Raw genomic sequence first — 16,779 nt, 5'->3', positions numbered from 1 at the left:
ATGATCAATAATAAGGTCATGTGAACTAGCAATCGCTTGGCTGAATTTGTGAAACAGGACCTGTTAAAATACCAAATCCCAATTTCAATTTAATTGCTTCTGATACAGAATCAGTCCAATCTGCATTTTAAAGGTTAGAGCCCCATCAAGACACATACCCAAGTATTTATGATGAGACTTTTGTTTCATGTTGTCTGATTAATAGCGGATATCTCGGGGAAGTTGGCAACATAAATATCTAGTGTCAGATTCATTCCAGCCGGGGAAACCCAGGCTTTGGGAACGTGATGGTGAAAATCTGCTTGGAGTAACAGGGAGATGTATAATGATGCAACGCTTGGGGGATCTGCTGATGTGCCCCCAGCAGAAATGTAAAGCTGCTCACTATGGCAAAACCTCTGGTGAGGGTAGCACCGCCCACCCTCCTTCGGGTATAAATGCCTCCATGAATGCAGAGGGGTGCCGTGATGGGTCGTACTTGCCCCACACCAAGTCAGGCAGGGACGGACATAACAGTTTGCCACGGGAACAGGAGAAAGGACCTATCCTGCTCCAGAAAAGCTTTTCAGCCTGTCAGTTAGGATGGGGGAATTCCCACTTGGGCTAATTATGGCAGGAAAGTGAAGAAGAGACAGTGATAGATTGACAGAGTCAGGCTCTCCCTCTTCCCAAAGAGAGACATAATCTCTTGATTGCCAGTCTGCCTAGGAAGCAAAGGAAGTCAGGAGGCTCTGAGAACAGAAACATAGCAGGGACCATGAAAGAAATGGGGAAACTGGAGCCGCTGGCTTCCCCTGGAGGGCTCTGCTAGCTGCCAGACTACTGGCAGACACGGAGTTAGACTGCTTCTCTGGGGACTGGGTGAAGAAAGCCCATCCTGTAGTTGTGTTTGCTAGCTGGAATTTGACTGAAGGAAGCCACTCCTGCTTTCAGACTCAGCAGAACAAATCCTGGCTCTGATTGCATCACTTCAGTCTGGGGCTGAGAAAAGCTCTGCTCAGGCGTGAGAGCATCACAAAGCAGCAGGGCTGTCCATTTCCTGTCCTTGTTGAATACAGGTAGGGCCTCATAAATGCATCTGGGCAAAAAGCACCCCCAGAGGACAATCCAGCCCTAAATGGATCAGTCCTGCTTCAAATCATGAAATGAAGGAAGAACAGCAAGATTTCTTGTTTGAAATGCATTGAGACTGGATTCAATTTCACAATCAAAACATCACAGCTGATTTTAGCTGGATGTGTGCAATAGATGGCCCTCCAGGGCGTCACATTTAAAAGGGCCATGGGGGCAGACATTGAGTTCTTTATGGATAGCCATTAGCCCATCGTTCTCCGCCTGCTAACCCTGGGAAGGGGACTTGGAAAATGGGCTTCTCCTCCATGCCAGTCAGCTTTCTCCTTTTACCGTGCTCCAGGATTTCAGCATCCTGAATTTGAGATGCGCCTTTTAGCAAATTGGGATGGCACCCTCCTCCTCACAGACCTTTTAGGGTGGAGACTTCTAAATGTGTTGGAGTGGGGAGGGGTGGGGCCACTTGTTCTGCTTAGGATGCAAGGTAGAGCTTGTCTGGTAAATCATAAACCGCACTACGAGGCACGGATGCATAACAAGATGTGCCTCCCCATATACTTCGTAGCGTTTATAGGGTGAGTCTAGACACCAGCTTCCTTCTCTTTTCTCGAGAATATCACACTTGGCAGTACTAGTGTTTCCTTAGCACTCACAGAAAAACCACAAAAAACTTTTCAAACAAGAGAGAGAGTGAGAGCAAATTGCCTTTCTTTTCTTCCTCACCGATCCGTCTGAGCTTTGCACACATTTGGTTTGACTATCGCAGCAGAACAGCCCTGCCACTCACGTGACCTTGTCAGATCAATTGTTCACATATTTCCTTTTTTGCTCTGCGTGTCTTCTCTTTCTTAGTAAAGTCTCATCTCGCCAATTCACTGCCATAGGCTACTAGTCTGCAACAAAAGCGTCAGACCAAATCAAGAAAGGTAAGATCAAAGAATTTCACCACTGCTACTCCTATGGGTCCCATTCTCACAAGGTTTTCAGATTCTTCTGGCTCATTAACCAAACCTTGAGTTAGAGGGGCATGCAGCTACTGCTCTTCCCAGTGTCACTGGTGTACTATCCTTCAAAAGAATAGCTCCTGAAGGACAGCAAAGTGTCACTACTTGCGAATTCAACTTCAAAATATCATGCTGTAGAATGACACCAGGACCCATTTTCTCCCACTCTTTGCTCCTAGTAGCGAGGTTAGAAGCAGACACTTTTTCCAGGTCTTGAATGATGCTGTGTGATGATTTTTTTTATTCGTCACCTACTCCTGCTTTGAGATGCAATCCATGAAAGGAAGAACCCCCATCCCCTTTATTATGGAACACCGGATTCTTCTGCAGCACAAATTTAATCCATGGACAATCCATGAAGTTGTGAGCATGGATAAGAAAGGATATAACAAATGATCCATTTGTAGTGACATTAAGTAAGATCACTGCAGAGCCCATTTGTGAATTAATAGTCATTGGGATTTCCAATAAGTAAGTACCTCATAACGTGAAGCAGTTGCCAAAGGCACCTATAATTGAAAAGTTGCTTGGTGCCTGTTATCTGCTGTGGCTTGTTTGTGCTTAAACTGTTTTGAACCTTTACAAAATAAAAGTAGATGTGAGAGTTAAAAGATTTTTTCCACTTGAACTCAGACCAGGAGTTTGTGTTTGCTTTTTCAGTGAATTATTCATACATGTCTTGGCTACACCTGATTCCTCTTTCCGTGTTTCTTGTTGCACATTCTACAGTTGTATAAAGTTATGTGCACTCAGGGAAACAGGTTGAAGCCAGCTGTATGGACAGTTGTGTTTCCATAGATGTGTGAACTATGTGTAAGTAGTCAAACAATAGTTTGCAAGCAACAGAAGAATCCTATTCAGCAGTGTTTCAGATTGCCTGCTCTACCCATTCCAGCTCCCGCAAACCAGGTATCCTCCAGGAACATGCAGCAGTAAAATAAAATACAATAAACCCCCCGCTCCCAAAACCCAAGGCTATTCTGTGCTCAGTGTGTGCTGAATTGCCACACTGGTGAATATCTCTCCATGCCACAGTTACCAACATTGCTACCTCTACCACTCATCTCCCTGCCCTTGATTTATTGTATTAGACAACGTGGGTGAACTCTCTCTCTCTCTCTGTGCAGTAAAGGATGTATGTTTTGGACTCTGCTACTACTTAGAATTCTATTAAGGAGAGTTAAATCTCCAGTTTGCTGCGGTAAGAAAACAATGTCTGGCCACCTGCTGCAGCAGGAGATTAGAATTCCACGTTCTCAGTGCCTGGGAACACCCGGGAAGAAAAAGCCATTCATTCCGAGCGCTACTCCTCACTCATCACTGTCGTATCCAAGCTTAGCCATTTAACAAACGTTATTATCCTAGAGAGTAGAGCTGGCTGAAAAATGCAGGATGCTTTTCCCCCCAAAATTTCAGAACTTTTTGTGACAGCTTTTCATTGGAGTTTTGAATGTTTGAAAAATTTCACCCATTCTAGAAAATGGCCAAAAACCCAGCAACTATTCTTGACGAAAAATGTCCACCTACGTATCGACATATTTTGCCACTGTTACTGGAGAGTCAGAATGGTCTGGTGGACAGGGGACTAAACTAGGAGGCATGAGTTCCATTGCTGACTCTTCTGGCTTGTCAGGTGACTGAGCAAATCACTTCACCTTTCTGTGCCTTCACACAGGTATGTAAAGACAGCCCTGGACGTGTCTGACCTGTGAGTAAGAACCTCCCACCTCTTAATACAATGTCTTTGGCATCGATTGGCACTATAAAGTGCTATAAAATAATCCTATTTTGAAGCTGCACTGAAATCTGTGAGAGATGACCTTGTAGCTGTATGTGATGATGATACAGGTGGCATTCATGTTATTGATTTAAAAGTGTCCTTCCACTTGGCTCATGCTGCATGCAAAGCCTAATATTTCTTATCAAGGGTCAAAGAAAAAGGAAACTCGCCAAAAGAAACAATCCCCTCTTACCTTAACTCCCGAATGAGACAAAAAAGGGATGAACTATGAAATGTGCACTCAGGTTGCCATTTCAATAGGACATCATGCCATGGTTAACCCTTCTCCCTGCGTGTTGGGAGAGATGGTCACCTTATGACTATGGTCACAGTCAAAAGACACATTCTGAAAGCAGAAAAGGAGGGGGAATTTGTCAAATGACTTGTTGCAAAGTGTTTGCTCAGCTGCATTTTAAATACGCACCTCCTTTGTACGTACATTGTTTTCTTTGCAATTTGATGGTTGAAAGAAATGAGCAAGAATCACAGGCAGAGTATCAACTATTTGCACACAGAGGTTAAGGAATAACCAGAGTTGAGGAGGAGAAGAACTGCAGCATGAGTCAACAGCTGGAGATTTCTAGGACTGCAAATTTCCGTAACTTGAAACATTTGAAAATTGGGCAATTCAATAGACAGACTGAGGCCCCAATCCTGCAAAGGAAACCACCTGCACAGCTCTTCATGTCTGGGTAAATGCCAGTGACGTCGTCAGAGCTGAGCACACACATGTGGATATTTTTTTCAGGCCTGAACATATATTGAAAAACTAAAGCATTCCTCTTGAAAAACTGGAAAATGGGCACAAACTGCACTGCTATGTCTCTGTGGTGTGCCATTTAGCTTCTGCGAATGAATAGCCGATACTTTCCTGAGCTTGAGACTGGAACTACTGGAACTTTCCATGTGTCAGTCAGGGTAGACTGGTACCTGCACAAGACCTGATATAGTCCAGGACTAAACTCTCATCACCTTGATTTATCCATGGGTTATTTGTACCTTCAACTCTCGCAGTCATTGGAGTTCAGGTTTAAGGAGCAGCATTTAGTCCAGAGATTTGCTTTTATTACTAAAGGATCTTTGTTGTCTATCAGAAAATACTAAACCTAAGGAAACAGGTCACTGAGGTATTTGCATATCAGAGCTACAGTAACTCATGGTGCTGACTCTTATCTCAAGTAATTCAGATCACACGGATTCATAATGCTGGCCAAGCAGAGTGCAGATGGTATCCTGTAAGATACCCCCATAACTTGCCAGTGCCAATCTACCATATTTTTCTATACCCATCCTTGGCCTTCCACCAGTGGAGACTGCCAGTAATGCTAAGGTCTGAGTGAAATCCTGCCTCCATTGACCAAATCCACATCCGGTGGCAAAGCTCCTCTTGACTTCAGTGGGGCCAGGTTTTCCTCCCGGCGGGCAGTGGTTTTGTGACGTGGGCTGTGATAATCTGGCAGCTGCTCAGCTGTGGAGAGGGAGTTCTGAGTTCTAGTGAAAGAGCAGGATCGCACTAGGCCCCAAAAGAAGGACATGGGAGGCAGAGGTTGAATGGAAAGGTGCCTGAGGAAAAGGTGGCATGCAGTACCTCAAGTCTTACTCTGGATGCAGAGCAGCCGCAAACGGAGAGCACCAACCCTGCCAATTGTACAGGCGCTGACTTCTCCTTTTGCTTCCCTCAACTGCGCTTTGACTTTCTAGGCACCATGGCATCCTCCCCTCCAGTTGCTCTGTCCGTTCAGCTGACTGGTACAGTATGTTTTCCTACAGCAGCAACCTGCTTTGGAGCCTCCCCCCAACACAGCTGAATAGATACGCTCCCTATCTCCCTCCCGCTCCTCCCCCCCGCCCACACACACACACACAGACAAGGGGAGGCTTTTAAGTGCTTTGCCCCGACTGACCTGGAACGGAGTAAGATCCGTCTTTAAAAAACAACAAGCAGTCATGTTTGCTGATACCTCTCGCCATTAGAGAAGGGCTTAATCTTCCTGCAAATCAAAAATAAAACCCCACACATGGGAAATTGGAGGAAGAGAGGGGAACTTGCTACTGCATTTCCCAGCAGGAAGTTCATCCCTGCTGAGCTCTTCCTACAGTGCTAAGGGCATCTATAAAGCCTCACAGGCTAGCAAGCAGCTGCTCTAACAAGCATGTGTCAGCACTTGATCTCCAGCAGATCAAGTTTCTGACTCTCCACAGGAACTTTTAACTCTGAAAGAATAACACAGGAAAGCGCCATGCCAGGAGGCTGCATTTGAATGGTATTTCCTTCTCCCTGGCCGGCTTTGATCATGCAATATGTTACAGAAGAGAGCTTTGTTTGGATCTAGTGGACAGAATTTAGAAAGAAAGGTGATCTGGCCCCCTCCATCACATGGACAAAGATCTACTGGTGACCATAAAAAGAGACTGGAAGTTCAACACTTGCATTGTCTTGTGTGGGCTTCCAAATGGTGGAAGCCAAGCAGGGGTTTGATCAAATCGAAGAGAAGAAAAAGAAAACTTACAGTGATACAAGATAAACATTTGTAAGCATCAGAAGGTCAGGGTGAAACTTTGGCCCCATGGAAGTCAGTGACCAAACTTTCACTATCTTCAGTGAACCTGGGATTTCATTCTATATTTTTCCATTTTAGAGAGAGCTACTTTCTTTTCTATAATTGGCGATCCCTGGTTTATCAATGCCTTCATTGGCTGCCATGGGACAAAGAAGTGTTTGTTTGTTTGTTTTTCACGAACAGAGAATACAAAGAAAGTTCAACAGAAGCATTGGGCCTGATTCTGATTTCATATACACCTGTGACTCTCAGGAATAGTTCCATTGACCTGAGTGGAGCTACACCAGTGTAAAGCTAGTAGAAGTGAGATCAGAACTGGTTTGCGTACATATTGCTCTAATTTTGAGATTTTCCATTTAAAAAAACCCATAACATTGTTTAGTTGGAATTGTCTAACAGATAAGGAAATGTGCCATGACAAAGGAGCAAAGTACTCTTAAAATCTCAAAGCCACATTTCAGCATAATATTGAAGGCATTTGTTGTGTTTAATTGGAATAATTTGTATAGGATTATTTTTGCTGCTTGTTGGTGTGATTGTAAATCTAATGAACTGTTAGGGTGACTAAAGCTTTTCATATGGGCTTTTCAAAAATATTGCTATTTAAATTTAAATAAATTAAATAGTACAGAGAAGAGAAGGGCCCTGATTCTTCTCTAACTCCAGTTTGACATCAGTGTAAGACAATTGACTTCAGTAGAGATGCTCTTGATTTACACTAACATATATGAGAGAGGAATCAGGTTATCAGTCATCTCTGCAACTAAATTAATGTAGTGATTACAATATATTTATACTATAGACGAGTTTTTGGTTTTGGTATATCAGTTCAAATACAAGACTTCAGTGTGCACAGTCAAATAGGTTAGCAGGGAAATCAGTACAAACATCAAAGAGCTTGATTTTTTTAAAAAGCCCTGGCAGATTCAAGAGCTCATTAGTTCAGAGTCTCATGGGCAGAGGACAAAAATTTTAATGCCAACATTTGATGTTCTTCTTGGCATAAGATAATTGACACTGCAGTGATTACACAAGAATGATGCACAAGGAATCTAGAACAGAAGAAATATTATGGCAAGAATGTCAGAGTTACTGCCATTGCGAGTGGAAGAGAATGTTAGAATTCAAACAGAAAGAAGCTGGCAATGTTCCTAAGTTATATCATCCACTCCAGGGTCTTATGTCATATCTACCTCGGTGGGTCACTCCTACAGAAGGAATAGAAATCACTTAACAAAACCAAAGAAGACACTACTTCTCTGTTTCTGGAGGACATTCAGATTTCTGCTTACAGTGCTTGGATAATGAAGGAGTGACGCGTGCCCACCCAGACTCTGACAATGTAAAACACACAGAGCAGCAGACACAGCTTCCATGTGGCATATTCCCCTCAGGCCATTGCAAAAGGCACTTTTTTGAGAACAAGTGGCTTTGTGGTAAGAAAGCCACTGAGGTTCAGAGACAGTACTCATTGTCATCTGTCCCGGGATTTCAGCTCATTTAACCTGGCCTGCTTCCTACTTATATGTTGTATTCACTGGCTGCTTTAGCTTGTGGTGGTTGGTTTTTGGTTTATCATGCTTTTTGTGTTTGAAAATCAAACGCTGGAAAAGGGAAGATGCAACGGTAGCTATTGAGTCTGTACCATGTGACAGGGGTATAATATTTTATAACCCTGGTGTATGCCTTGTGCCTGGGGCTAGGAAATAGAGTCAGTCACAGGCTAGCACACTTTTAGTATGTTCATTGCCCCAACAGTACAGTCCCTCCCCACCATCTTTTCTCCGCTTCCTGGTTAGTAGGCCTGTGCTTCATAAAACTAACTTTAATAAAATAGACTCTTGATGTGATACACAACATATTGGAAATGCATTCATGTAAAGTGTAATAATTTACCAGGGGATGACTTAGAGCAATTTTATTTTCAGTTGTTGTTAAGTCATTTGGGACCTGAACAGTAAAAATAGAATCCCCTCTCTCTTCGAAAGGAGTTTTCCTTCAACACCGGGACTCTAGAGTGAAATTCTTGGTGATGGAATTCATGCGAAAGCCCCAAGGGCAAGTTGTACATATTGTGGTGTTGTCAAGATGACGGGTTACACACTTGTATAATTGCATACCCTCTCATTTGGTTATGCCTTGCATGGAACACCCTATAGCTTCTATTGTACTTTACTACTTGGGTCCAAGAAACTACAGCAATAGGAGTGTTAGAAGTGTCTACGGTAGGTAGGTAGATAAATACAAAAGAAGTTCGATAGTGAGGATCCTTTGACTTACAAAGTCAATTTGTTCTCTAAATATTCTCAATATATCAATTTAAGAGAGGTTTATTTGCATCATATTGACTTTACTGGCTTATTGTTATCTGAATCCATTCAGATTTTGTCACTGAAGAGGTTTAGTCCTTTAAAATGTCAGATCATCATTTGAGTTCACTTCATGTGAAACATATGTGGACTACAACTTCATTGAACAGGCTATTGATGTATCAGATGTTCAATGAACAGAGTTTTGTCTTCAAATATAAGACAGGCAAAGGTTGGCGTGGGGATGTAAGGTCTAATCCAAAGCCTGATGAAGTCAAAGGAAAGACTTTCAGTCTATGGCGTCTCTCCATTGACTTCAACGGGCTTTGGGTCAGGCCCTTATTCCCTGTCATTTTGTCCTTTGCCATAAATGAACAAATACATATGCCGTATACAAACCCAGGCTACTTGAGGGTTCTGATTGTCTGAGACTCTCCTCTGTGAAGTAGTATTTTTTCAGTCCTTATGAAAAGCAAACGAACAAGAAAAAACTAACTTTTTTGTGCCAAACTTTCATGTCTGTGTCTGTGAATGCTGATATGCTTCATCTTCTGTTTCCCTTCCTTGTAAACCACCTTGTTCTAAGATGATCTGAAACTTCAAGAAGAATTTTTGTGTTGGGTGGCAGTGGAGGATCAGAAGGCATAATTCAAAAAGTATTACAGTAAAAAAAAAAATACACACTGTTATAAGAAGGAAGGAAAGAAGCTGTGGTGCTTAAGATATACCGAACCTTTCCATTTGATTCATGCTGTGTTAAACCTGCTGCCTTTAACCCTGCCTCTGTGCAAGAAAAACTTGCAGATATAGAGGAGACTTTGACTTTGTATGAAAATAAGATTTACACAGTGGGTTTCCCCATGGCTCCTGAGCTGGCAGTATTCATCTAGGGAGCCTAACTGCACCATCCCAAGCCCCTCTGTTAATTTAGAAACTCTGTATTTATCATACAGCATTTGCTGTGATATGGTGTGAGGCATCTACCATTTGCTTGAGAGTTTTGGGCTGCTGGTGTTAAGGGCTAATGATTTGTTAACCAGTCTGCAAATCTTGCAGTACATAATGGGTCTATTCAAGTTGAGCAGGTCCCCCATAATTTTATAAAAAGATTGTTAACATTAAAAATAAATATATTTTGGGTGGTGTTAGGGGCTTTTTGTTTTTCCAATCCAGTAATAAACAGCAAAAAAAATATTGTAAATGCAGAAATGTGAGTCTTGTCTGTCAGTCATAGACTCTAATTTTATTTTCAACCCTTTGATTAGGCAAAATATTTTTAACCTCCACGATATATCAAGCCCTACTCTTGCAAACGCTTTATTACCAGGCATACTGCTCACTATTGTAAATAATCCCATTGAAGTAAGTGGGTTTACATTACCAGTAATGTCAGCCCTAAGCATTCAGATCATGAATCAAGTCCTAAAAATAATTTGGGAGGGCTTCTTTTTACTTGCCTTCTGCTTTCCTAGCCTTTAGGGTGCACGTGGAGCATATTTTCAGGCTTTTCTCTGCAACCCTGAGGGTAGAAATGTATTTTTTTTTTTAACAATGGAAGCTGAGATTCTCATGTAGCCACTTGCCTCAGTGAGCTGGGGCTTTAAGAAAAATATCAGGTAATATGAATCATGGTAACATCACAAGAGTTGGCAACAACTACTCACCAGTGCGCCTGGCAGTGTTTGCAGGAATGGGATTTGGATTTGTAGTCCAGAAAAACAAATGGCTGGAGAAACAAATATTTGAAGATTCACTTTTTTCCATCAGGTTTCCCTGTCCTTTGTTAGTTTGTGTGTTTCTTTGCCAGAAGCTGTGTAGAATCTTGTTTGTTCTCTCAGTAGTTTACATTTGTTTGTACACTTACTTTGTGTATGCAAAGCTGAACAGGAAAAAATGGACCAGATTCTGTTCCATTAAACCTGCCCAACGCCACCGGCTTCATGGAGTTGTGGGGGAGTGACAGCATGGTGACAATAACCTGCGTATTGTCATTCAGCATCAGATGCTAGAAAAGTTGTAGAGAGTAAAAATTTAACTGTAATAGTGGAAAATTGCCATTCTTTAACATACAAGCTTGGGTCCCAATCCTACCCCCTTTACTCCTGTGAGTAGTCCTTGCACAGGCTGGTAGTCCCATTTGAAGTCAGTGGAACTACTTGTGTGAGTAAATGTTGCAGGATCAGACCCTTGCCGAGCAGCAAAATAAACATGGGCCAATGACCCAAAACTGACACCTACAGCAATGGGAAACTCACACTGACTTCAGTGGGAATAGGACAGGGTCCTTCATCCTACTTACCTTTCTCACATCTAATAGTCCCACTGACTCTTTGGGGCTGCTTCCATGAGTGACGTGAGCAGGGTTTGTCCTGTAAAGATGTGTTCAGGTCTGGACTTTCAAAATGTCATCTGCCTTGCAGGAAATTTTCCTCTGCCACTGAGTAATACTGAGTTCTTGCCAAAAAACCCGACACTCAAAGATGCCCCCCTTGTGGCAGGGTGGGTGGAATTTCAAGGCTTCAGAACTGCGTTATTTTTACAGCTCAGACAGTGTTTTAGCTCCTCGTTCTTTTCCAAGGTGTAGCAAAAATCAGCAAGACAAAAGAGTAAAGTGAGAAAATTGCCTTGGCTGTCGGTCGCACTGTTTCAAAAATTATTTTCAATTGCAAACAACAAAAAATGCTTGGTGGTCTTTGTTGTCGTTGTTGTTGTTTGTTGGTTTGTAGCTCCTCTGCAGATGAGTCACTTGTCATCGCTGCCTCCAAGCCTGGATACTGTTGACATGCAGTCTCCAAGAATACCAGCTAGAAAACGAGGAAGACCCCCACTCCATTCTACTCCGATGAAAATGGCCGTTCACAATCTCTATTCAGCGCCATCTGGTTCCTTGCCAGTAGTGAAGATCCCAAAGAAGAGAGGAAGAAAACCCGGGTACAAGGTACATATACTCCACCCCACCAATCCCCAGGCTCCTTTTGCTATTAATGATTGTGTCTGATACTTTAGGATATAGTACAACAGACATGAAATTGGCAATATAAGATAAATGTAGCAAAGACCTTTGTGATGCAATGCAATAATAGAACAAGTACTAAGCTTCTCTTAAAGTAACTGATAACAACGGGGGGAAATTGCAAACATGTTGAAAATTTGTAAGTGTTTGAAAACAACTTATTTTTCAAAACATTTTGTGAAATTTTATTAAAAATTTTGGTGTTCTGATTTTTTCCTTCCACTACCCATCTTTTCTTGAAAAAGAAAGAGTGAGACCAAAAAAAAAAAAAAAGGTGAAATTTAAGGGAAAGGGGCAAAACAATAGAAGTTTTCATTAAAATAACTTGACATTTTGGAAAAAATTGATTTTTTAAAAAGAAATATGTATTTCTGGAGAAAAGGCTGTTTTTGATGGAACTTTTTTTTGTTTGTTTGAAAAATTGTGACCCGCTCTAAAAGGAATTCATTACAGCTACGGTTCCGGAAGAATGCATTGAAAAATCTCAAGCGAATGTGACGTTTAGAGTGTTCCCAGACTGAGACCCCTGAAGACGGAGCGCATCTCCATCCACAAGGCAGCGTCAGCATAGGCAGGAGCAGTGCCAGCTTCCCCATGCTTCAAACCTGACCTGGAGGAAGCTTTTCTAGGAATGGAGGATAATTCATTTTCACCCTCCGTGCCTTCAGCTTCTCTGCTGGGGCTGCCAGCTGTGCTGGTAATTTGTGTCATGGGGACACTTGCCAAGTAGCAATTGGACTGAGACCACAAACTTCATTTAATCTGGGTGAGCAGAGAAGATTTAAAACCTGTCACTGGTAGTGAACTGGAACATTACGCCTTAGTGAGGACAGCCTCATCTTTAGCTCTTGCTCTGAAGACAGTAGACCAAGTTCTGCTTTGAATTGTGTGTGTGCGGGGATGGTACATGGGTTGCCAGTGATTACCAAATGTAGGTGTTTGTTGCTTCTCCTGCTAAGGAAGAAGGTGCATGTAAGGTGCTGTGGCAAAGAGAATGTATTCTGAAGAGTAAAAAGCATTTACACTGTAGTTAGGTGGTGGCATTGGCAGCAAATTGCTCCGTTGTTTTCTCGGTGTATTTTTGAAGGCAGGTAAGTGTATAATGCATGTTTGTTATTCATGTTACTTTATTTTACATGGACAGTTATAGCTATGCAGCCTGTTTCTGAAAGATTGCAAATTGCCAAAAGTTGGAAAAGAATCAACCGCTACAGATTCTAAACAGAAAAGACAGGCGTGCCTCCTGTGAACAGGCAGCGCCTTTTCCAGTCTTCTTTAAAATAAAGCCCACACACTGGCTAACTGGCTAACTGGGAAACTCTTCCTCCCGGGCCATCCTCTTCTGGGATTTTGTCTTAACAAATACATTTACAATAACATACGATTCAGCTTAAGCTTTCTTTCCAGGTCAGGCTGCTTCTTGAGTTCCCACTCCAAGGCTGCTCAGCCTCAGCTTAGATTCTCTCTGTTCAAGCCGCTCCCGCTTTTCTTATATCCGGTTGGGGTAATGAGCTACTTGGCTCTGTGAGGCAGGAGAACCCACTCAATCCTTTCCGAGCACAGCCAACAAAAGCTAACGGGGGAAGGTAATATTGCTAGCCTGTGATACCTGTGCACTAAAGATCCCACCGACAGTAGGCAATCCTCTGTCTTAAGAGATCACTTTTAAGTTTCCCCAAGGCTTCCTGAATAATATTGTTCAACCTCTCTTTACATATGCCACTTCTGTTATTTAACACTGAGACACCTCAAGCAAGCCGGGGCCCCGTTGTGCCCCATGAAAGTCCCTGCTCTGAAATATTTACTGTCTAAGGCCCTAAGGGCCTGACCCACAACCCATTGGGAGGATTCCTATAGACGTCAGTGGGCATTGGATCAGAGCCCAGTTCAGCAAGAACTTAAGTATGTGCCTGACTTTGAATTCCATGGGACTACTCGTGTGCTTAAAGTTAGGTACATACTTAAAGGTCTTACTGAATCAGGACCTAAAAGAGGGAAGGGAAAAATCTGGAAGATCTGTACGCTCTGCTACTGCTTGCCTACTGCCTTTGCCAGGACTTGGTGTGAGGGGTTGAGGAGGGAACCACGGATACAGGCTGCATTGACTTCTCCTTGAGTCCTCTTCTAGCCACAGGTGCCCAGCCAGCAGCAATCAACTGTGCTCTGTGCTGCCTGCTGCTCAGACCCCCTCAGGGGCTGCCCTCCAACCAGAGGGCCCGGCAAAAACCCAAGCATCCTGCCTTAATCTAAAACTGCTTGTTTTTAGCCCTCCACCTCTTTGATGGCCACTCTTATCCAGTGTCTTTCTTCCTCCCTCTCTCCCATGTTCTACCCTATTCTTATGAAACCTGCCTTGTCGCCCCATCCATCCAGCTTGCCCTCCCATCCCAGGCTTTGCCTTACTAGGCGTGAATAATTTTCTCCTTCCTCCCATACTAATCTTACCATAACACCTTGCACCATATCCAATGTGTCTCTCCCTTCTGCCCACTGATCCTTTCTCCTGCCTTCGAGATCTGATCCCTGCCCTCATCACGTACACACACACACACACGCACAAAACAGATTCACCAATGGGTAGGTAACATTTCCCAAGTCCATTTCCCAAATTCCCATGAAAAACATTACCATTCACCTTTAAGATCTCACATTAGTAACATCCTCAGGAATAATGTAAATGAATGACAGAATAATATTAAACACACGTCCAGCTCAATAGCAGGCTTTGGTATCCGTTATGGAAATACTGCAGTACTCTATAGTAACAGCCCAAAACACTGTAGCAACATTATTATAAGAAGTAGTGCTTTGAACAATTACTGTAGGATGTTGTGGTTTGTGTGTTTATTTATTTATTTTAATAAGGGATAACTAGCTATTTTCCAATACACTATTTATTTTGTATGGATTATTTAACAGGTATTATTGATGCAATGCCAAAAGGGTGCATAATAAATACCAGTGTATTATGTCAGTACACTGAATCTGTCACTCTTTGATTGTTTTACTCTAGGTATTTATTAGTAGCAACAATTGCACCCTTGCAAGTACATTTATACCAAACATCTCCAAATGCTTTCCAGTGCTGGGATAATAACACCACTGCTTTACAGATGGGGAAACTGAGTCACAAGCTGATTAAATGATTTGCCCTAGTGTCACAACAAGTTTGTGTGTAGAGTGAGAAACAGAACCCAAGCCTCCTGCTGCCATCACTAGACTAGCTGGTTCCCATTTCTTAGTACTGTTGCATTGCAGTTCAACTTTAATTTGAAAATGTTCTGGAGAATCTGTTTCTTTATTTCTGTCCTTCCCCTCCTCAGACTGTAGTTTTACCAAACACAGAACACTTTCAGCAGAGAGAAGGAAACAATAACAGGATCTGAAACAATGGAACTGCAAAGTGAGTAGCAGTGGCACTGCAGTGATGAAATATATATGAAGTAGACAATCCAAACATTAAAAAATCAGATCATCATTGCCTCCAACTCTATTAAAGAGAGAGTTTTGCCCCAGGAGATTTAAAGCATTGCTTCAGCCAAAAGAAATCAAATAGATTTGTTCCATATCATCTTTAAGTACTGATTCTCCAAGGCATTGAGCGCTCTATTTATTATAGGTATTTATCTGGCTTCCATCACTGTAGTAACTGCACCACACAAACTTTAATGTATTTATCCTCACCATAGTCCTGTGAATTAGGGAAGTGCCATTATGCCCATTTCACAGATGGGAAGTTGAGGCACGGAGAGGCTAATTGACTTGCCCACAATCACACAGAGATCCTTTAGGGGAGCAGGGAATTGCACCTGGGTTTCCCAAGTTCTCGACTAGTGCCTTAACCTTCCTTTATTTCTCCTTCCAATCTCCATTTACTTGAGTGGGAACTGAGGATTCTCACTACTTTGTCAGAGTCCTCAGTGAAGCCTTCAGGGACAGATCCTTAGCCGGTATAAATTATCATAGGCCCATTGATTTGCTCCTCAATTTTGACTGAGCATCAATAAGAGTTTTACATAATTATGGGAGGATGGTCTGGCAAAAACATTCCCTCTCTTGGGTCTCAGTGGCTCCACATTCTCTGGCAGCATTAGGAGAAGAAAGAAAAGCAATGAATTGGAGATCATTCATTATTTATGGGGTCTGCTTTAACACAATCATTTCTGGTCTCCAGTGTGTGTGAATGGCATCATGAGGGGTAATGCTATTTCTTGAGGTGGGACGGCCAGAAATAAGACCTCTTTTTCTAGCTGCTGGCTTAAGTTTCTGACGTTGACGTTCACAATCTGTAACATTCAACACATCTGGCCTTGTGCTACTTATTTGCACTATAGGAGTTGCACACCAAAGCAACATTTCTGCTAGGAGTCTGTGTACACGGTGTACTCTGCTGAAGTGTGCAGCTCTCAATTAAAACACACTCCGAGCGCCAGTCACAGATTACATCTCATGATGCGTAGCTCTCGCTTGATTTAATTAGCTCACAAATTGTATGACTTTCCAATACCATGAGACTTCTATGCATTTTTAAAAGCGACTCATGCCCAAATGGCAGACAACCAGCATCTATATAGCAACCAGCTAGCTGAATTATTACAGAACAGATGGACAAATGCTTTCTGAATTTTAGCAAGCTATGAATTTATAGTCTGGATTTAAATTTATTTTTGACTGAGATTTGAACAACAAAGACATTTTATCATACACAACATAGAACCTAATGACCCACTGACTTTTTTACATAGACAGCTATTTGCTTTTAGGGTTGCCGTGTTTCTAAAGTCCCACCTGCATAGTATGTCAACGTGGCCCATCGTTAAGTGAAATTTTCTCACCTGAGAAACTGCTCATTCCGCATCGCTCTTACTATAAGATTTCATCAGCTGTTTTTTCCTCCTGTTCTAAAGGTTCTTTCTTTCTGATTGAGATGACTATTGCTGTAAATTCTTATCTTTTTTAAATGTATTGCTTCTTCTGATTACCTAAACCTCTGCAAATGCTCAAGTAATTTATAGGGTTAAATGGATTCTGTTATGTCTCA

The 16,779-nt window shown here is 42.2% G+C and overlaps 1 protein-coding gene across 2 annotated transcripts in view; it reads left to right on the top strand.

Moving 5' to 3' along the window:
• The first annotated feature begins 11,492 nt into the window (after nt 1–11,492).
• Nucleotides 11,493–16,779, top strand: part of SCML4 (Scm polycomb group protein like 4) — a 47,430-nt gene continuing 42,143 nt past the window's right edge. Inside the window, exon 1 of one of the 2 annotated variants that reach the window (XM_067546557.1) lies at nt 11,493–11,663. In XM_067546557.1, coding sequence (XP_067402658.1) covers nt 11,508–11,663 — 156 coding nt within the window. In that variant the 5' untranslated portion in view covers nt 11,493–11,507. The remainder of the gene's footprint in view (nt 11,664–16,779) is intronic. The other variant, XM_067546558.1, reaches the window with a different exon arrangement.

This window comes from Emydura macquarii, unplaced genomic scaffold, assembly GCF_026122565.2.
Source record: "Emydura macquarii macquarii isolate MOO-44397 ecotype Brisbane River unplaced genomic scaffold, CSIRO-AGI_Emac_v2 contig_1146, whole genome shotgun sequence".
NCBI lineage: Eukaryota > Metazoa > Chordata > Testudines > Chelidae > Emydura > Emydura macquarii.
Note: the sequence above shows the minus strand (reverse complement) of the source record. Positions and strands in the feature narration are given on the sequence as shown.